The sequence below is a fragment of the Molothrus ater genome, chromosome 6 (genome assembly GCF_012460135.2).
Source record: "Molothrus ater isolate BHLD 08-10-18 breed brown headed cowbird chromosome 6, BPBGC_Mater_1.1, whole genome shotgun sequence".
Classification (NCBI taxonomy): domain Eukaryota; kingdom Metazoa; phylum Chordata; class Aves; order Passeriformes; family Icteridae; genus Molothrus; species Molothrus ater.
In genome coordinates this window covers 9553767-9574416 of record NC_050483.2, presented here as the reverse complement: position 1 = coordinate 9574416, position 20650 = coordinate 9553767, and the positions used below count along the sequence as shown (strand labels likewise).

At 56.6% G+C, this 20650-nt stretch overlaps 2 protein-coding genes across 2 annotated transcripts; one reads left to right on the top strand and one right to left on the bottom strand.

Annotated features, from left to right (window-relative positions):
• Window positions 1–238: 238 nt before the first annotated feature.
• On the top strand, window positions 239–14013 carry INCENP (inner centromere protein). The gene is made up of 18 exons (XM_036384174.2): window positions 239–411; window positions 493–603; window positions 1097–1812; window positions 3142–3193; window positions 3349–3382; window positions 4757–4835; window positions 5302–5353; window positions 5847–5964; window positions 6048–6182; window positions 8066–8175; window positions 8524–8644; window positions 9297–9419; window positions 9619–9791; window positions 10049–10139; window positions 10650–10763; window positions 11878–12037; window positions 12487–12702; window positions 12900–14013. Exons 1-17 carry the CDS (start codon window positions 239–241, stop codon window positions 12699–12701), a joined length of 2577 nt encoding a protein of 858 aa, XP_036240067.2. The 3' UTR covers window position 12702; window positions 12900–14013.
• Window positions 14014–14372: 359 nt separating this feature from the next.
• On the bottom strand, window positions 14373–19567 carry LOC118687801 (vacuolar protein sorting-associated protein 51 homolog). Its single transcript, XM_036384935.1, is given in 11 exon segments — window positions 14373–14908; window positions 15251–15338; window positions 15790–15911; window positions 16076–16273; window positions 16275–16298; window positions 16588–16806; window positions 16980–17709; window positions 17847–18063; window positions 18218–18364; window positions 18658–18787; window positions 19343–19567. Coding segments are annotated over 11 exon segments (2349 nt in total). The 5' UTR covers window positions 19556–19567; the 3' UTR covers window positions 14373–14647.
• Between the last annotated feature and the right edge of the window lie 1083 nt (window positions 19568–20650).

The following is a 20650-nucleotide window of genomic DNA, read 5'->3' as shown; positions in this document are numbered from 1 at the left end:
CCTCAGCTATTAAAAGAAGCCGCCTGTGGATCCGCCTCCCCAAGCCCCGCCTCCGGAGCCGAGTCCTCCAGAAGCATAGAGATGGGCTAGCAGAGCGGCACCGAGTGCGAGCCCTTTCCTTGGCAGCCAATGGGAAGGACGGGCCGTGGCGGGCGGCGGGCGATGATTGGCTGTGGTGGGAGGGCGGGGCCGTGTTTGAACGGCGTGCCGCGCGCGCGCGGCCGTTGGCGCTGTAGCGATGGCGGCGAAGGGGGCCGCGGCGGCAATGGGGTATGCGGAGCTCGCGGCGCGGACGATGGAGCTGCCCTCAGAGGGCGACCGGCGTCTGGCCCAGTTCCTGCGGCAGGTGGACGAGACCGATATGGTGTGGCTGGATGAGATCTACGAGGAGGCGGTGAAGATGTTTGTCAGGTACTTGCATACCCCGCTAGGTCCCGGCCCCTACCGGCCACCCTTCGCGCTGGTCCCGCCTTGATCTCCCCTTCTCTCTAGCAACTACAGCGAGGAGCTCGAGCTGATGCCCAAGACGCCGTCGCAGAAGAAACGGCAGCGGAGGAAGCGGTTGTCGGCCTTGCAGGAAGACCAGGAGCCCGGCAGGAAGCGGTGAGGGGCTGCGGGAGCGGGGATGGGGGAGCTCCTGTGGAAAGGGGGAGCGCAGAGGGTGTCCTCGGGGCCTGGGGAAGGGAGGGAGCCCGTGTGAGACTGAACAGACCTGCTGCCAAGGGTTCTGGGAAACAATGCCCTCCACGGAGCACGTCCTGGTGATGCTCTGCTTTGTCCAGGGGGAGCTTCCCTTCCTTTATCCCGCTCTGGTCAGACCCTGTGTTTGGGGCACTGTCGGCTGAAAACATTGGATTTCGATTCTCAAGAGAAGTGCTTTTATTGTTGCCTGGTTCTATGTCCCCGTGTCTCTGTCTATTATCTTTCTGCTTAAAGCCATTGCATCCTTTGATTGCCGTCTGTGTTAGCTGCTTTGTGCAGCTCTGTGTCTCCTGGGCCCATCCCAGGTCTTTGGCTCTATGCATGTGTGTGCATGGAATGATTCGGGGCTGTTCCCGACTCCTGTTCCCATCTCACCCACTGTTCCTGTGATCAGCCTCTCCAGGAGGAGGAATGGCAGCAGCAGACCTTCTGTGCGATCTTCTCAGCGACTCAAGAACAAAGAAAACCTGGAACTCAGCAGGGCTGAGGCCAAGGAAGACTCTCCACCACAGCGTGTGACACGGTCCCGGGCTGCAGCCTCTGCCATAAGCTCCAAGGTGGTTCCTGAGACCCCTACTGCCCTGCAGACAGCAGGGAAGGATCGCTGGGTGGAAGCTGACCACGTTGGTACTGCAGTGCCTCTCCAGAGGAGCGGGGCAAAGCCGGCAGAGCTGCTCCCCACGAGCTCAGGGAACGGCTCTCCCGAGGAACATGGTGCTCCCAAATCACCACTGGCGCCCACAGCCCCTGAGCTGGTGGTGCCCTGTACTCCCGAGCCACAGCCAGCCAGGGCAGCCAATGTCACCGTCATCCTGAGCCCAGGGGCTGGACTGAAGGAGGGGGATGGCTCCCCACGGGAACACAGCCGGGCTCAGGAGCCCTCCCAGGCCCTGAGGAGCAGCCCGGGGACTCCAACTGGCTCCAGGCTCAGCCGCCGCTCTGTGCGCCGGAGCCTGATGGGAAAACCCTCCCTGAGCCGCAGAACCTCCCTGGCAGAGAAATACTCCCTGGCCAGCAAGAGGGAGAGCATGATCCGGGCATCCGCCGCCAGGGCAGCGGGCAAGAAGAGGGCGACTCAGAAGAGATCCGTGTCCTCCAGCTGTGTGGATGGTGAGCTTGGGTGTCATAGGGGGCATTCTGCTTCCTGGGTCTTCTGTGTGGGGGTGGCAGCTGATCTTCCTGGGCTAGACAGGCTGCAGTTCCTCATGGAAGTCCTTCTTGGCTTTCTGGAACCCCACTATGAGCATAGAAACCCAGGTAACTGACTTCAGCCTTGTAAATCACCTGGGAGATCAGCCTCAGTGTCTCTATTTCAGTGTAGCTGTAATCATTACTGTGATTTGCTGTGACAAGTTGTTAATCTTGGAATCCCAGGATGGTTTGGGTTGGAATGACCCAGGTCATTCTAAGCCCCATCTAACCTGGCCTTGGATGCTTCCAGGAGCCACAGCTCCTCTGGTCTGCTGGTCTTCCCATTTCTGTGGGGACAGCTGGTAAAGCTGAGAAGGATTTGGGGAGCCAAAAGGGGTGATGGATTCTCCTAAAGCCCTTCCTGTTTCCTGCAAGGTGAAATTCCCACCAGTTCCCTTCTCCTTAGCTGGATCTGGCTCCTGATTCTAGAGTTTGCTTGAGAAGGGAATTTTGAGGCTGGACTTTGTAGATTAAAAGTCTCCCACTATTTTACAGTTGGTGGCAGAGGCAGATTTAGTCTCATCTAAACTGCTGGTATTATTAAACAAAGAAGCTGGAGAGAGACTCTTCATCAGGAACTGGAGTGATAGGACAAGGGGAAATGGGTTCAAACTGAAAAAAGGGAAATTTAGATGGGATATATGGAAAGAAGTCCTCTGTTTGAGGGAGGAGAGGTACTGGCATATGTTGATGGAGAAGCTGTGGCTGCCCCACCCCTGGAAGTGTCAAAGGCCAGGTTGGACAGGGCTTGGAGCAACCTGGGCTAGTGCAAGGTGTCCCTGTTCAAGGCAGGGGGTGGGACTGGATGAGCTTTAAGGTTCCTTCCCACCCCAACCAGTCTCTGATTGTTTGATTCTATGGTTATTAGTGGCAGGTCCTGGCTGTGACAGAGCTCCTGAGCTCCGTGCAGCAGAGCCAGCTGGAATGCTGGCGTGGGAAGCAGCATTCCCGCTGTAAATGAGACTGGCTCTAACTGCTGTTGATGTCCAGTCAGGTCCTGCAGATAAGCCCAAGGCCTATTAATGCTAACTCATGAATATCACCCTGAACTCATCCCTAATTGAAAACTGCTTTCCTGCATTGGAACTGCTGGCCATGTTCCTGCAGTGCCACCTGGGTGTGCTCCCGTGCCCCACCCTGCCCCAAGGCAGGACAAACCCTTCTGCAGTGTCTGGAGCTCCTTGGCCCTCCAGATCCTTGGCTGCAGCCCAGCCTTACAGCTCAGGTGTGTTTTTTCCTCTCCCACAGCCTCCAGCTCCATAAGCGTGCCAGAGGGTGAGGAAACCGTTGTCAAAACTGGGTGAGAATGCTTTCAGTTATTTATTTATTATTTATCCTCACTACCCTGCTTGCAGGACTTTTTCACTGCTATTCTTGGTGTAAAATCCAAGTGGCTTCCCAGTTTCCTCAGTTTTGCTAAGCACAGCCCCTGTTGTCTTTCTTTTTTTTTCCTAGGCCTCCTCCTGGACCCTCCACCCCCTCCAAACTGGTAAGACTTGGACAGGAATTAAAAGCATTTCTGCCTGTGTGGATTTGGGAGAAAAATACGTGGAATTACTGGAGCTTATTGGGAAATCTGGGAGCTCTGACTGTAGGTTGTCAGACTTTGTAACCTGTCCCCATGGCAGTGAGTGAGGAAGGCACAGAGCATCTGGCTTAGAGGTGCACAAGCCCATCTGAGCCTTCGTGGTTCTGGTACTCAGACTAGGGAAAGTCTTAACCACAACATTTTAGAACCAGCAAAACCAAAACCAGCAAAGTTTTCTTTGGGAAATGAGCACATGTGACCCATGGCTTTGGGTGCAGGTGCTCTGTCAGAAGGGTGTTACAGGCTTGGATGCTTGCCTAGACTTTACTCTGTCGTTTTCCTAAATCTCTTGAACTTGTTGCACATCATCCTGAGCCTGACCTCAGGGCTGAGTCCTGCTTGGCTCTTCCTTCTTAACCTCTTGCTAGAGATCATTGTGTGAAGATTCAGTCCCCAGTCTTTACAGATAAAAAACTTATAATTCAGGGAAGTTTGGTTCAGCTGGTGTCATGGTTTGCATGCTGTATTTTTAAAGCTTCTTTTCACCTTTTGGTCAGTCCTGCAGGTAGTTCAACACTTTTTAGTTTGGACACACATGGAAATTTGTGAATATTATTGAGGTCAACACCTTTCCCTCCACAACCCTCACCGAGGAAGTAACCCTGGCTTTATGTCAGTGTTTAGTCCAGAATAAATTTCAGTGAGCAGAGCCTGAATTAATGGAGCAGAGCAGTGACCTGAAAACAAAGAGAACTGTTATGAGTGTGCAGAAACTCAAAAAAAGTCAGTTTTTCTAGGCCCTGCAGAAGCAACTGGGGAGGATGGATTCTCCATCAATCCCTTTTCTTCTCTTCCCAGTGCAGCACTATGAAGTGCTGACCAGGAGGTAATGCTGGTGCTGCTAGGAGAGAGCAATTCCAGAACCACAGCCCATTATCCCAGCAGAGCCTAAGTGCAAAGGCAGAGCAGTGATGGGTATCCCATAACAAACAGATAAATCATGGAAATGAGCCATTTGCTGTCTCCAGGCTCCCCACTCGTCACTGCTCAGGGATATGGGCATGCTGGCTCTGGCCAGAGCTCCAGCAGCACAGATTTACAGCTTGGAAGGCTCCTGGCCTTAATAGTTGATGAGCTGGTTGAGTTTAAGCAGCTCAGATGCTCGTGTTAATGTCCCTGCCTCTCCTGGTGATGCAGCATCCAGGGCTTTGCCAAGAGCTGGTTTGGCATTCCCTGGTAGCGCTGCTGTCCGTACCCGTGTCAGAGCCACCCCACAATCTGAACCAGGAACTTTCCATGTGTGATACTCCTGAAACCCTTTTGCTTTTCCCACAGGAATCCCAAAACCCTCGGATGTCCCTTCGCTCCCACACAGTCAGCAAACACGGGCAGCCCCACGAGCAGAACAGCAGTGGTAATTCCAGAGGGTTTGGGGGCAGCACTTTGGGAAGTTATCATTTTGGGAGGCTGGCTGGGAAGCTGGAAAGATTGACTGGTTAATTTGAGAGCTCACTTTGAAAGATTAATTAATGTTTGATGAGCAGGGATTTGTTTCAGACAATTAGCAGTGAGAAAACTCTGTGCTGGAGTTATTTCCATCCTGGCAAGCACATGGAGATGGTTGTAATGAGGCTGGAGGGTTGTGGGAGGCCCAGTTGAGCTCTGTTGCTGAAGCTCTGCAGAACTCAGACAGCTTTAGGCAGCTCTGCTTTGCCTGGAGTTTCCAGGTGGGAACGGTGTCATGTGAGCCAGGTCCTGCTGTGCCCACTCCTGCAGGTGGTTTTGCTGTTCACAGAGCTGCTACACCCCTTCTCTGCTGTCAAACCTGTGCTGGGGGGATTTTTCCTGCTAGAACTCACTGTGTAACTGTTCTCTTTCAGAAAACAACTTAAATAAGAATGGGGGGACCCTGGAGCCACCCCAGAGTGCCAGGTATGTCCTAGTTGGAAGTGTCTCAGGCAGGCTGTGGCCCTGTTCCAAACAGGTTCAGTGCTGGGATGTTGTTCACTGGCCTTTAGTATTTGTGAAACTTCTGCAAATAAGTTTTTCCTGCCTCCATGATTGTATGATTTAATTTTTATTTTCTATTGCATTAGGATTTTATTTATTGGCTAACTGTGCATGCAGAATCTTAGAATTACAGACTGATTTGGATTTGAAGGGACATTAAAGCCCATCCAGTGCCACCCTCTGCCCTAGGCAGGGACACCTTCAACTATCCCGGGTTGCTCCATGCCCCAACCAATCTGGCCTCGGACACTGCCAGGCATGGGGCAGCCACAGCTTCCCTGGGTAACCTGTGCCAGGGCCTGCCCACACTGGAATCTCTCTCAAGCCCAGGGTAGTTCATGGCCCTTTCCAGCCCTGACTTGGAGGCATGAGGAGGATTTGCCTGGTGTGTCTCACAGCCTGTGCTGTCTCACAGGAGGAAGCCGAGCTACAAGAGAGCTGTGGATGAGCGCTACGACCACCAGCAGGCAGAGGAGGGAGGGCTGTCTCCTTTCAGGAAGAAGACCCCATCCCCAGTCCTCCCAGCCAGCAAGGTGAGATCCCTGTAACCCTGGAATGCCTCACCAAGACCCTTTTTTTACCCAGCCCCACTCACGCTTTGCTGTTCCTCCCACAGGTGGTGCGCCCGTTCAAAACGTTCCTGCACACTGTGCAGAAGAACCAGCTCCTCATGACACCAAGCTCTGTGGGGAGGAATGGAGTCATAAAATCCTTCATCAGGTACAACACCCCTCTCCAGGCTGATCCCAAGGTAAGAGGAGGCTCTGCTCTAAGGCAGTACACAGTGGTTTCATTAAGTGCCTAACTTAAAGCACAGCTATGAGAGGAGCTTTGCAACCCATTTGAAACTGAGTGATTTGAAGGGCTTTGTTTACACGTAAATAAATAAAATTGTGGTTAGTCAGCTTACTGAAGAATTCCAGTTTGAACTCCAAGCTTTATTCCTGCATCATCCCCCTGAGCTATTGGCAAGTAACCGTCAGAGATGAAAACTGTGAAACAGAAATTGAGTGGATTGTGAATGTTGATATTGATATTGATAACTGAAGCCAGGTCTCATTTTCTAAGGTCTGGCCTGATCCCAGGTCTCCTTTCTAGGACTTCTCTCATGAGTGAGATTGAGCAAATACCTCTTAAATTCAAACCTTGGAGGTTTTCCAAACCCTTGAGGCAGGAGAAAACATGAGGCTGTCCTGGTTGTGGGGCCACTCAGACGACTGCTGGTGTCCAGATCGAGCGGGCATCAGTATCACTGATGGATCCTGTTGGGACCAGCAGCACACCTTGGCTGGCTGCAGGCAGGTGCTCCTCCTGCACTACCCCAGGGAGCTTTCCAAGGCCCTGGTTTTCCAAGGCAGGAGCAGTTTAGGAGGGAGGGATTTGAGAGCTGATTCTAGACAAGGGTGTAGCTTCCTGGATTCACTCAGAGCCGCTCTGGAAGTCGTGTGCCAAGCAGGAATTGCTCATACTCATGATACCCAACAACTCACCTGCAAAGTAGGCAGCTCTGGGGCTGGTTTCCCCTTGCAGGAGAGCTGAGAGGAAGAAAGAGGGGGGCAGGATGCAGGAATTGGTGTTCCTGCATCTAGCAGCCTAATGGCAGAGCTTCCTAGAGCTCTGCTCAGAGGCTGGCTGGCTGTGCTCCAGCAGGTCAGGGAAGGCCACTGGGAAGCAGTGAAAGACTCCAGCTTCAATCTCACTGGGCCCCTGCTGATGTTAGTGTCAATACTACAAAGGAGTTAATAGGATGAGAAAAGAGTCTTGTGGCTAGAGAGTGCTTCCTCTGCTGCTGTCAGTTTGTGGAATGATTTAGGTTTCATTCCAGTGCAGGCAGCTCCCCCTCGGGAGATTTTCCATGTGGGAGCTAAACATAACTGAATAGCAGCAGAGCAATAAGATATAATTGTTAGTTTTATATTAACCAGTTTGGATGCACCAAACAGCATGGAGCCCAGTGTAAGAATTCCCATGGATAATGCCCGTGCAGATCTGTGGGTTTGTGCTGAGACCAGGCCTGCTTTGGCATGGAGTGGGTTGATGTCAGTCCATTTGCTGTGGTTGTAGTGGTGGCTGGATCTCACTCCCCTGGCTGACAGTGTGCCTGGGCTGGGTCAGGAGAATGAGGAGAAAGCCCCTGGTTCTGGCTGCATGCCAGAGCAGGCTGGGAGCTCTGGGAGTGCTGGTGGTTCACCCCCAGAGCGAGCCTGGTGGGAGGTGCAGGCGCCAGCGGGAGCTCAAGGTGTTTCCTGGAGCACCATCTGTCCCTGCGCTCGCCGCAGGGAGCGGGAGCCGTGCCAGCCATTAGCGCTGCTTGGTGGCTCCTTTGCACCAAAAGAAAGCACGGGGCTGGCTGCCTGCAGTCCCTGAGGATGCTGCCTGGGCTTCCAGAGCTGTGTGTGCTCCTGTTTCAACACTCCAGCTTCTCCTCTTGCTCCCTGAGATTCACACCAGTGTTTTCCTTGCATATGTCCATTCATGACCAGGTCACAGGCTGCCTGAGCTCTGCTCCAGGGCTGTCACCATCCCCTATTCCTGCCTGCAGCTCCTCACTGTCATCTCTGGGCCCCTGCCCAAAGCAGCTGAGGTGGGATAGAGCTCTGGCCAGTGGGTACAATGACATTCAATTCCCCTCAGGAGAAAGAGAGGCAGAAGCTGGAGACTCTGCGGAAGAAGCAAGAAGCTGAGCAGCTGAGAAGGCAAAAGGTGGAGGAGGAGAGGAAACGGCGACTCGGAGAGGCGAAGCTGTGAGTAGATGTGGTCACACTGCTCTTGGCCACCTGTAGGTTCCTGTGTTCAGGTGTTCTATCTTGCAGGAGCTGTGTAAGCAGCAGAAACTCCTGGGGACACAGGCAGTGTTTGTCCTTGGGGTATCCCTGGAATGCTGATATAAAGCATTGACTGTCCTTGCTGCCCACCGGTGCAGCTTTTTTGTTTTGAGTCCCCACTTTCTGACAGAGCTTAAACATGGCTGGTGCTTAAATGAATGTGGAATTTGGGCCGTTGAATTTCCTGCTGTGTCTCTTTGGCCTTGTGCTGAGCTGGGGGGAGCTCACCTGGCTGGAACACACTGGTGAGCCGGGCTGTGTCCTCAGGAAGCGCGAGGAACGCCTGCGCAAGGTGCTGCAAGCCCGGGAGCGGGCGGAGGAGATGGAGAAGGAGAGGAAGAAGAGGATCGAGCAGAAGATTGCGCTGTTTGATGAGAAGACCGAGAAGGTACAGCCCCTGCAGAGCTTATTTGGGACAGTCAGTAGCCACTGGGGCAGTTGGCACCACAGAAATGTGCTCTCTGGAAAGAGGGGCACGGAGGCTGCTTGGATTCCAGAGGCTGAACGAAAGAGTAGTTGAATAAAGAACTTTCCAGAGCCCTGATGATCCTAGGGACAGCCTTTCTCTGGCTATAGCAAGTGACAGCTGAACTCCTGTTTTTCCATAATCAGGAATCTAAATGGGCTTTATTAATGCTCTGGTAGATGGGAGAAGGACTTGCAGTAGATAAAGGTGGCCTAATTTGCTATTTGCTGCTTTTCCCATCTGACTAATAGCTAGCTGGACAGGGTAAAGCAAACATCCTTCCTCCAGAGCCTTCCTCAGATCCCAGACTTCCAGGCAATTTGTGCAGGGGCCTAGTAGTCATTTGTCTGCCTTAATTATCCCCAGCTGCCTGTCTGGTTGCATGGCTCTGAGGTTATATTCCAATGGTCAGCTCTTCCTGGGAAGATGCAAAACAAGGTCATTGCCCTAAATATGACCTTTTTAAAACAGAGCACAGGCCCCCTTGGTTGCTGAGGGAAAAGGAGGGAGGGTTTGCCCTGTGAGGGGTCCTGCTGTGCCATCCTACCTGAGACTGGGTCTGTGTGTGCTCCAGGTGAGGGAAGAAAGGCTGGCAGAGGAGAAGATCAAGAAGAGAGTGGCTGCCAGGAAAATGGAGGAAGCTGAGGCCCGGCGCAGACAAGAGGAGGAGGCCAGGAGACAAAGAGCTCTGCAGCAGGTTTGTGTGTGTGTGTGTGTCTGTTTCTGTCCCACAGGCAGAGCTGGACAGGGCATCCACCTGCCTTGGGCACTGGGAATTTACCCCCAGGATGTTTCCCTGCCATGTAGCGATGGGAATTTGGGTCAAGTGAGAGGTTCCTGGTGCTTCCCCTGGAGCCTGCTCCTGTCAGGTGAGTGACTCCTGCCTGTGCTTCCAGGAGGAGGAGGAACGGCGGCGCAGGGACCTGATGCAGAGGAAGAGGGAAGAGGAGCAGGAGCGTGCCCGGAGGATCGCTGAGCAGAGGCAGGCGGAGCAGGAGCGGGAGAGACAGCTGGCTGCAGAGAGAGAACTGGAGAGGAAGAGGGAGCAGGAGCGGATCCAGGCAGAAAAGTGAGGCAAAATCCCCATTTATATACCAAATTCTGGGATGGAGTTGATGGAGTTGAAACGCAGCCACAGCAGAGGGCAGGAGTGGAAGGCTGGAGCTGCAGTGACCTGGCAGCACAGCTCTCGGCTGCTGCTGGTGCTGAGCTGCCAAGGAGGAGCTCTGGGATGTCAGGGGTGTGGTGGGGAGTGCCTGAAGAGCTGTGAGCGCGGGAGGGCCCTGGTGTGGCTCTGGGAGTGAGGGCCTGTGCTGTGGTTCCCAGGCTCCGGGAGCAGCAGGAGAGGGCTGCCCGCCTGCAGAAGGAAGAAGCGGCTGCTAAGGAGCGGCTCCGGATGGAGATGGAGAAGAAGGAGGTGAGTGATTGATTACTGAGATGGGATAGAGCCACACAGTCTGGCCTCAGCAGCTGTTGCTGTTGGAGCAGCTCTGCTGGGATGCTGTGGGGAGCCCTGAAGACCTACTGGGACACTTGTGAGCAGGAGGTCAGACCTGTGTGGCATGGTTATGGTACCCTGGGGAGACTTGGCCTCTAAAAATAGTAGTCTAGAAGGAGGCCAAGATCAGTGGCACAGACTTCTGCAGGTGGTCAGCTGGTTTCTGGCTTTTATAGCCCCAAGAAAAAGTCAGTAGCAAGTTTTGCAAGGTGGGAGGCCCTGGCTTTGTCAGGGAAAGGCAGCTGATGCTCTAGCATGGGGTTCAGCGTGTTTGTGCCCTTCTGAGGAAGCTGCACCATGTCCCAAGTGCTCCTCAGCAGCACGAGGAGCAGCTGTAATGAGGTGCTTGAATATTTTGCCTGCTACAAAGATGGTGGCTGGGTTGGCAGTGTAGTCCCTAAGGGTAATCCTGTGGGTGTCACCTGGCAGAGGGAGCAGAAGATGCTGGCTGAGAAGAAGAGGCAGGAAGAAGAGCAGAAGAAACTGTCAGAGGAGCAAAAGGCCAAAGACAATGCCCGGGCACCACTCCAGGAGAACAAGGAGGTAACTGGGGATGAGTCCTTAGGGGTGACAGCAGAGTCCAGTCCCAGCACTGACCCACTCATGCCTCGGGCAGTTCCACCCTCTGCTTTTATCTGCTTTTTCAATAACACAGGAATTCTTTAAATTCTAGTTATCTAGGGTTGACTGTGCATATTTCAATGACAGAGGGAAGGGAAGCAGGAGGGATTGGACAGGATTCCTGGCTGTGGGTAAGACAGCAAGTGTTGGAGCTGTCTTAAATGCCTCTTAAATACCGGAAGGACCTCAGGGGCAGAAAGCGCTGAAAGTTTTATTTCAGGTCAAATTTGGGAAGAGCCACAAGGTGGCAGCAGAGCCATGTGGAATGGTGGTGGTTTGGCTCCGGAGAATCCTGCGGGTGTGCGTTCATGTCCTGAACATTGACAACAAACAGGAGGCTCTTGTCTCCTTGCAATGCTCAGAGTCTTAATCCTAAAGTGCAGGACCAGTGGGTGGGAGTTTATGTCACTGGACACAAAGCCATGAAGGAGGTCTCTGGTGGGGAAGGACAACTGTGTCCAACTCTCCAGAGACTCATTTACTGAATGAAAATAGAATTTCTGCTGAAAAATTCCAGTTGAAAAAACCTGAAATTTGCAGTTGAAGGTTTTCTCCTGCCCTTACACTTTCTGCCTGTGCAGCTCCCATTAGTGTGAGCTCAGTTTGGCTGAGCTGATGGGCAGGTTCTCTGTACAGCAATCAGCAGTTTTACATCATTAATCAAGCTCAGAAGTTGAGTTGCAGAGTGTTTAGGGCATGTGACTCTGCTCCAGCGACATAAAACCTCCAGCTAACCTTGGCTTGGCTGGAGTGGAGTTCTGTTCTATTAGACCCATTAGATTCATCTACTGCTGTGTGCTCATGCCACAGATGGCAAATTAATCAGCCAAATTAAACAGGAGAAGGCCGTGCACAGCCATCATTGGGTCACAACTCTGGAACTTGGGTCAAGCTCTCGGGTCCAAACTTGAGAATTGCCAGACTCAGGGTTTGCTCTGAGGTGACAGAGCAGGAGGTGGGGGAAACAAGCTGGTCCTGCTGTAGCTTGGAGCCTGATGATGCTGCTGCATCCAACACCTGTGGAATTCCTTTCTAGAACTCCCCTGCCTGCAACTCGTACGAGATGACTCCTCAGAGCAGGAAGGAACTCAAGGTGCCTTTGACAAGCTCCAATGACTATGGGATGGACCTGAACAGCGACGACTCGACAGATGACGAGAGCCAGCCACGCAAGCCTGTCCCTGCCTGGGCCACTGGTATGTGTGTGGGGGGGATGTGGGGGGTCCTGTATGTCCAGGACCCCCAGCAGACTGTGGGAGCTGCTGTGGGGTTTTGCCCAGCTCCTCCTGCCTGGAGGAGTTTAAAGTACTCCAGCATGAAATGAGTCCTGCTGTGTCCAAGACTGGACAGGGTCTTGGAGCAACCTGGTCTAGCGGAATGTGTCCCTGCCCATGGCCGGGTGTTGGAACTTAGATGAGTTTTAAAATCCCTTCCAACCCAAACCATTCCATGATTCTATGTGGAATGTGGAATCAGGGGCTCCTCCACTACTTGGGGATCTTGTCACAACATGATGGGGGACAAATACCCAGCTAAGCTGCCTTGGGGTGGTGAGAGATGAGCAGAGCGGGGACACGCCGCATACAACAGCCTACACAGCGATCCCAATGAACAAAATTAACACAGTCCTCCTCTGTTCCTGCAGGGAATCTGCTCAGCCAGGCTGTGATCCGGCAGTACTACAACCCCCCTGACGTGGACGCGCTGTTTGGGGCCATCCCCAGCCCCAAGCTGGAGGACATCTTCTACAAGAACAAGCCCCGCTACTTCAAGCGCACCAGCTCAGCTGTGTGGCATTCCCCGCCCTCCGTGGCGGCCAAGCCAGCCCTGGGGTTGCCCTGTGGCCTCAAGAAGCCCTGAGGTGAGCACAGGTGTGCAGCAGGTGTGCCTTCCTGTCTCCAGGTGAGGAAGGAGTCACTCTTCACTTTAATATTTAGGTTCTAGCATTGAATAAATGGCAGCTTTTCCTGGGTTCCTGCGCCTCGGTTGGCGGGGCCAGTTTCTGTCAGGGCAAGCCACGAGGTGCTGCCCCAGGAAGTGTCTCTCTCGTACCCTTAGCTTGGAGCTGGCATGGACTCAGACCTTCAGCGGGTGAGAGGTGTCACCTGAAGCTGCGGGATCCCCCCCTCTCTGTCACACAGGCCTGGCAGGCCCTGCCATTCCTCAGTTGTACGTCTGTGCTGCCCTCGAGGTCAGTGACAGCCAGGGACCACTGCGCCAGGGCACAGTCTGGCCTGCTCCACTGCTCTTCTCAGGAAGGTGTTCCCAGGTGTGCTCTTCATCTCTTCCAATCCCAAAGGGATTTGTCGCTCTGTCCCCACCTGTGTGGTGGTGTCCATCAGCTGGGCATGGCTGATGTTGGCACAGCTGTGGCAGGAACACCGTGAGGGTCTCAGTGACGTTCTGCCAGCTGTGGAGAGAGGTGACCAAGGTGTGACCATGTCCCCGAGGACCCGCAAGTGTGTGAGCCAGCTCTAGGCCTTGATAGGAGAAACTCTGCAAGGGTTTTGGCAGATTTTTTTTGTTTCTCAGTGAAATTCAATCTGTGAGGCCAGATGGGATTTGAGAGGATGTTTTTAACCTTAATCCCTCTTATTCACCCTTGGCTGTGGCTCAGCATCAGCTCGTTGTCTTGGCCTGTTTAGCACTTCCTGTTCAGTGAGCCACTGCTAACCAGACTCTGGCCAACCCAATTTCATTGAACCAAAAATTCCAGCTCAGCCTTCCCATTCCAGGAGTCTGTGGTGGTTTAGTCATTCCTTCTGCACCCAGCCCTGCAATCCCCCTGTAGATACTGTGCTTTGTGTGAGGGGACATGATCCTGTCTGTGTGTCTGTAGCCAACGCACTGTTTGCCAGCAGATGTTCTTCAAAAGAAAAGAAATATTAAATTTTGGTTTTAAATTAAATAAAAAAAAAAGTTTTGTATTTCAATACACTGGTGTCTGTATGGTGGGGCTGCTCTGTATGTGCAGATCTGTATCTGTGGAGTGTCTGTGCTGCTAGGGTTGCTCTGTAGATCCAGGTCTGGCTATTGCTGTCTGTACCCATGGAGTGCCTGTGTTTCCATTGGCTGTCCTGTGCATCCAGGTCTGTATCCGTGTGACTGCGATTTCTTGTACAAAAGCTTCTGAGTTGGCCAAACACTGTTGGATAAAGTGAGTTTAATCATCTCTGGGCTCCTCTCGGCTTTTTGTTACAGAAATCGAGGGTTTGGAGTCTCTTTTGTGCTGATTCCTTGAGGCAAGAATGTCCTATCTGGGGAGAACTTCTGATCTCCTATGGAAGATCTTAGTCCCTGTTGGTTCCCCAGCACTTTGTAGCATCCATGGAGACTTTTGATTTAAAAATCAATTTTGAATTTTGGAGGCTGATTTTTAAAGTTTGGGACCCTCATGGCTGTGGGTCCATTGGGGACATTGCCCAGTGCCCAGCCCCTGTCCCTGTGCTGTCAGCCCAGCTGCAGGTGTGACCCCACTGTGTGCAGGGCCAGCTCCCACCCCCCAGGCACAGACAGGGACACAACACCCAATTCAACTCACACATAATTTATTAGTGACAAAGGGGCTGTCTCCAGGCACAAGGGGATGTCACCAGGGTGAGGGGATGACACTGTGTCACTGGGCTGGGGAAGCAGTGGGGAAGAGGGGTTTGAACAACATGGTGTGACAAGGACATCCTTGTGAGGACACTCATGTTTGGAAGGACACACAGAGTGCCCTCACGTATGTGCAGGGACTCAGAGGGCCCAGGTCTGTCCCCAGAAGTGTAACAGGCCCCGGGTGCGGCACGTCCCTGTCCCTGATCCTACCCACGCTCGCAGATGAGCTCGACCACGCTGTGCTCCATGGGGACGGGGTCGAGGCAGCGGTGGGCGGCGCTGGCGGCCACCTCGTCCAGCAGCCCCTGCACCACGCGCTCGTCGGAGGCGAAGCGCCACAGGTAGAGCTGCAGGTAGTGCCCGTCCACCTGCACCTGCTGCAGCCCGAAGCGCCCCAGTGTGCGCAGCCGCACGCACTCCAGCAGCGTCTTCAGGCTGATCTTGATGATCCCCGTCAGCACCGACACCTGTGGCAGGGGACAGCGGGGAGATGGGACACGCAGGCGCAGGAATAGTGTCCACACGGGATGTTGGGCCCTTGTCCTGGCTGCCTCTCCCCAGGGAAGTCCTGAGCACGGGGACATGTGGCACATGGACACCCTTGGCCTGGTCGCTACACTGATCCCACAGTGATCCCACTCCTCCCCACAGAGTCCCAGGGCAGGGGACACTGGGGACACCCTTGTCCTGGACATCAGCTCCCAGCAACTCCCTGAGCCCTGACACTAGGGGCACGTGCCAGTGGGAATGTGGGCACTTTGGGACCTCTGGGGATGTTTAGGGACATGGTGGTGTCCCCATGACCTCACCTTGTTGAACTCAACAGGGCTGAAGATGTCAATGCGCTCAGAGAAAAGCTTCTGGATGTTGCTGAGCAGGTGGGTGTCCATGGGGGCACTGAGGACATGGACACAGGGACAGTCAGGGACTTGACAGAGCCAGGGATGTGGGGACAGGGACACAGGGACTGTTAGGGGCCATGGAGAGGGTCAGAGGATGCAGGGATGCTTTTGGGGACAGAAAGGCAGGGGAATGTGAGGATGGTTCCAGGACATGGGGGGACAAGACAAGTGAAGGACACAAGGATGATGGGGATCACCAGGGGATTCTGGGACAGCTGTAAGAACACAGGGATTGTTGGGACAAACAGGGATTGTGATTAGGACAGTCTGGCGATATGGGGACAGCTAAGGGCTGTCAAGACAGCCTGGGACAGTCTGGGATCGTGAAGAGGGTGACAGGGGACATGCACTGGATACTCAAGGAGTGACAGGGAGCCCAAGGGTGCCTGGGTGGCCCAGGCAGTGACACAGGCAGCCCAGGGTGACCCAGGGGTGGCGGGGCTGACCTGGGGGTGTAGCTGGGGGCATAGCGGCCGGGTGCCCGGGAGCTGCTGTAGACGGAGAAGGCCCGCCGGCTGGAATCGCTGCTCTGCGCCCGCCTCACCCCCTCCTCGAAGAGCTGCCCCACCTGTGGGTGGCACCACACCCTCAGCACCCACAACCCCCTCCTGGGGCCCCCCAAACCACTCAGCATCCTTCCAAGTCTCTGCGAGCCTCCCACACCCTTCCAGAATCCCCAGAGGGCCACACACAAGGACCTTGGGCAACCCCTCAGCCGGGGTGTCGGCCGACCTGCACGTCGATGGCGGTGATGTCCTCCACCACGCGCTTCATGACGGCGCGCACGTTGCGCGGCTCCACGGTGCCCAGCCAGTCGCGCGTCTCGACGCTCTTGCGCAGCATCTGCGCCACGGCCGCGCCCTGCACCTGCACGTAGTGATCCAGCAGCCGCTGCGCCGCTGCCCGCGCCTCCGCACACAGCGCCGGCCCCTGGCGTCACCGCCGGCCCCGAGTCCTGGGGACACAGAGGCAGCATCAGCCCCGCACCTCCTCTGCTGCACTGCCACCGCTGGCAACAGGAGGGGCGTGGGGACACGTGGAGATGCCTGCCCTCCCTGTGAGTCTACATCTGATATGCTGGGAGCACAGGGACATTGGGGACAGGTGGGACATTCTGCCTGAAGCAGCATCACTGCTGCTCTTACAGGTCCTTAGGGCTTCAGGGGCTCTTGAGGCCATACAGAACCCCCCTGAAAATCCCTTGGGGACATGCAGGATCCCCTTAGGGCCATTTAGAGGCTCACCTGGGGCGGGAACTGCTCATCAGTGAGGGTGAGGATGTAGCTGATGGTGGAGTTCTCGTAGTCCAAGCAGAGACGGGCGAGGAGCAGCAGCAGGGCCGGGGGGGCAGCAGGAGCTCCCCGCTCAGCCGGGCCATCAGCGAAGCCACGGGCGGTGCGGCACAGCCAGCGCACGAAGGCCACCACCAGTCCCTCACGCACTGCTGTCACACAGAACTCCCCCTGTGCCACAAATGGGGGGGCGGATCACACCCCAAAACTGGCCTGTACGGGCTCCAAACCACCCTGTATGACCCCCAACCTACCCTGTGCCACAGATTGCTCCAGTGACCCCTAAAATGCCCCATGGCCTCTCATCCTGTCCCTCCAAAGCACCCCACCCTGTGTTACCTCACCTTGAAGTAGGGCAGGCTGGCGAAGGCGACATCCCTGGCGGTGAAGAGCTGCACGTAGGCCAGCACGGCCTTGAGCTGGCCCAGCACGGAGGCGGCCAGCGTGGCCAGCAGGTCGGGCAGGCCGGGTCCCTCCTTGCCGGGGGGCCGAGGGGCAGCCAGCGCCTGGCGCACGTCACCCAGGCAGCCCAGGAAGAAGGTCTGCAGGGCGCGCAGGTAGCGGTCGACGCGCTCGCGGGCGGCCCGGGCCACCAGCGCGGCGGCGGCGTCGGCGCCCGCGGGCAGCAGCTCCAGCAGCGCGCGCAGCCGGCGGTGGAAGCGGTCGAGCGCCCGCACCAGCAGGGACGTGTCGCCCAGGCCACGCTCCAGCGCCAGCCGCCGCTCCAGCAGCGCGAAGTAGCGGGTGGCCAGCGCGGCGGCGAAGGGCTCCAGGCGCCCCGTGTCCCCGCCGAAGAGCGCGCGGTACGAGCCGGCCAGCTGGCACAGCGTGCCCACGAAGGCTGAGCTGCCGCGGTCCACGAAGTCCAGGATGTCGGAGGCGGGTGGCGGCGGCGTGGTGGCCGTGCCCGAGGGGTCGGCCGCGGGCAGCTCGGCCTCCAGCGCCGCCAGCTCGGCCTCGAGGCGCGCGCCCGCCTGGCTCAGGAACTCCTCGCTCAGCTCCTCGGCCGGCTCCTCCAGCTGCAGCAGCATCTCCACGCACTCGGTGAGTTCCTTGGGGTCCAGTGTCTCCTCCCTGGTGGCCAGGAGAGTTAACAGCAGCACGGCAGAAAACGGAATAAGCAATAGGAGTCATCACCAGGCTCTGGAGTGAGCACCCCCCCAAACCCGCATTTCCCAGTGCTGCCCACAGCAGGCTCTGGGTGAACGCACCGGAGGCGTGTGCGGAGGCGCTGGGCCAGCTCAGCCATGATGGCGTGGCTCTCGTCCTCGATGGCGCGGAAGGAGGGCAGGTGCCGGTAGTGGCGCAGCACGGCCCTGGCACGGGCGTGGCAGCGCAGGGCCCGCGCCGGCTCTGTGCCCGCCCAGCGCCGCAGCCGCCCCGGCACCTCCACCAGCGCCTGCAGCTTCCGCAGCAGTGCCTGCACCCCTGCAGGGACACGGCGTCAGCGGGGGGGACACAGCGGGAGCAGCATGAGGCACAGCTGTGGGACCATGTGCCGGATCTCTACCCCACAGATCTGCCCCTCTGCCCCACACAATTCACCCCAATAAATGTGCCCCCGGATGGCCCCGCTCCGTACCGGCCAGCTGGGCGCCGCGGCGGTGCCGGTCCTGCAGCGCGGCGCTGACACGGGCGCTCGAGGCGCTGATGGCCGCCATGTTGGCCGCCAGGTCGTCCATCTCTGCCTCCATGTGCCGGAAATCCACCTTCATCTTCCGGATGGTGTCTGGGGAACAAGAGCCAAGTGCCAGGTCCCTCGGCTGCCTGGGACCCCCCCAGCCCGCCCAGGATTAACACACCACAGCCATAACCCCCCAGAGAAGGCTGGTTACTGCCATGGCTGTCAGTGGTCCCCAGAGTGAACCACCACACACCCCAGGACAGCTTACCAGTGCTGCCAGAGGGAACACCCCCAAACTCCCATTTCCCAGTGCTGCCATCAGTAGGCTCCAGAGTGGACCCTCCCAAATCCCCGTTTCCGATTGGTGCCATCAGCAGGCTCCAGAGGGAATAGCTCACCAGTGGCAGAGATGAACTTGTTGTAGTTCTCATAGAGCAGGGTCTGCATGTCGCTGTCCAGGGCACGGATCTCCCGGCTCAGTGCGGCCTCACGGGCCAGGAGCTGCCCCAGGGGACACTCGCTGCGCACCTGAGGGGACAACGGATACACACCTGCCTCCACTGCCCCCTCCGGAGCCCCCCAGCTGAGATCAACTGTCCTCCATAGTACATCTGAGACCCTCCCCTGCCCTGCAGGATCCCTGACTGTCCCCCCGTGGATTCCTCCCGGGATATGGAAGTGTTCCCCAGGAGCCTCTCCTGCCCCGCAAGATTCCTGACTGTCCCCCCTGGATTCCTCCCGGGATATGGAAGTGTTCCCCAGGAGCCTCTCCTGCCCTGCAGGGCTGCCCCCCGCGCAGTGCTAACTGTCCCGATGCAGCTGCTGCCAAGCCCCTCAGCACCATTCCCGCACGGAATCAGTGTCCCCAGGGAAGCATATCCATAAAGTGCTCGAACAGGCCCTTTCTGAGATCCCCTCAGGATCCTCGGGCCCCGAAGGTTCTGGGGACGCTGCGGTCCTGCCCCGCCAGAGTCGGGGCCACCCATCGAGATCTCTCGTGACGTGGTCCCGCGGGGACCTCCCGGGGCCCCTCGGAGCCGTCGCCAAGGTGGCGGTGCCCGCGGGAGGGGTCTTCGTGCCCACCTTGGTCATGAACACCTCCGGGTCGAAGTGGGGCCCGTTGATGTCGGTGGGGTCCGGGGGCGCCTCGGCCGCCTCGGCAGTGGACGGGCCATAGTAGCGCTGGAGCGGCCCGTGGGGACGCCGCCACCCGCCGCCCCCGGTGCTGCCGCCGGTGGCCTCGGGGCTGCCTGCGGCCCCGCTCCCGGCCCCGCTCCCCGCTGTCGCCGCCGCCATCGCGCCGCCGCTTCCGCCCCAGCAGCCACTTCCGGCTTGTCCCTTACACAACTTCCGATGCGACACCCCGTTGCCATGGCGACGGGACAGTGAGGCCGAACGTGGCGGGGCCCAGTCACCGGGCCCTGGGGCGGCTGCCATGGGGACGGAGCCGGCGCGGCCCGTGTCCTGCCGCGCCATGGGGACAAGGACTGCCGTGAGGACTCAGACATGGGTGGAGACACAGACCCTCGAAGGGTGAGAGGCCGCTGGCTCCCCAGCCTGGGGCCCGTGTCTCTCACCGTCCATTTTCACCGCTGTCCATCTGTCCACAGGCCTCCCCAGTGTCCCTATGAGTCCCCGGGAGTCCCCCACCCCACCTGAGGGTCCCGCTCCAGCCCCGGGGTGGCTCTGGGTGACGCTGGAGTTGGGCTGTGAGGCCGCAGGTACAACCAGGAAATCGACCTTGCACAAGGAACAAACACCTGGGCTAAAAGGTCTAAAATCAGCTTTATTTACAGCAGAAAAGGCAAAAGAAACCCCGCCAGGGTGAGGGCCGGGCTGCTTCAGGGGCCTTTAGTCGGGAGTCACCTGCTCCAGGAATCGCAGGCCATCGATTCTTCCCAAAGGAAAGAGCCCAGAGCTGCCACGTTGCACCAGGAAAGCAGGAAGAGCCAGAGGAAGTTCCTGCTGCGTCCTTGCTCCTTGCCTTTCCTGCATGTTTTTTTCCCAAACATAGAAAAGAGCACACCTAATCCAGCCAGGGTGTGTTTTGTGAGTAGTTTGGTACATGGGACGACATTCCCTTCATAGCTGTGGACCCAAGTCAGCCCAAGGGCAAAGGAATTCCCAGTGGGAACAGGGAGAAAGCAAAGGAACACTCAGCCATCCATCCATGAAGAGGGTTTGCTGGAGAGTCTAAATCAGAGGAGGAGGAATGGCTGAGCCCTGGCTGTTATAGGAAGAGAGAAGGAAATAAGCAAGGCAGGGATTCCTTTTGTACCTTGTAAATGCATAAACAAATCAGCAAATCCTTCCTTGCTTCCCCCGACTCCTGACAGCACTGAGAGGGGAATTCCACCTCACCTCAGCCTCTGCTTTATTGGCACTACATCT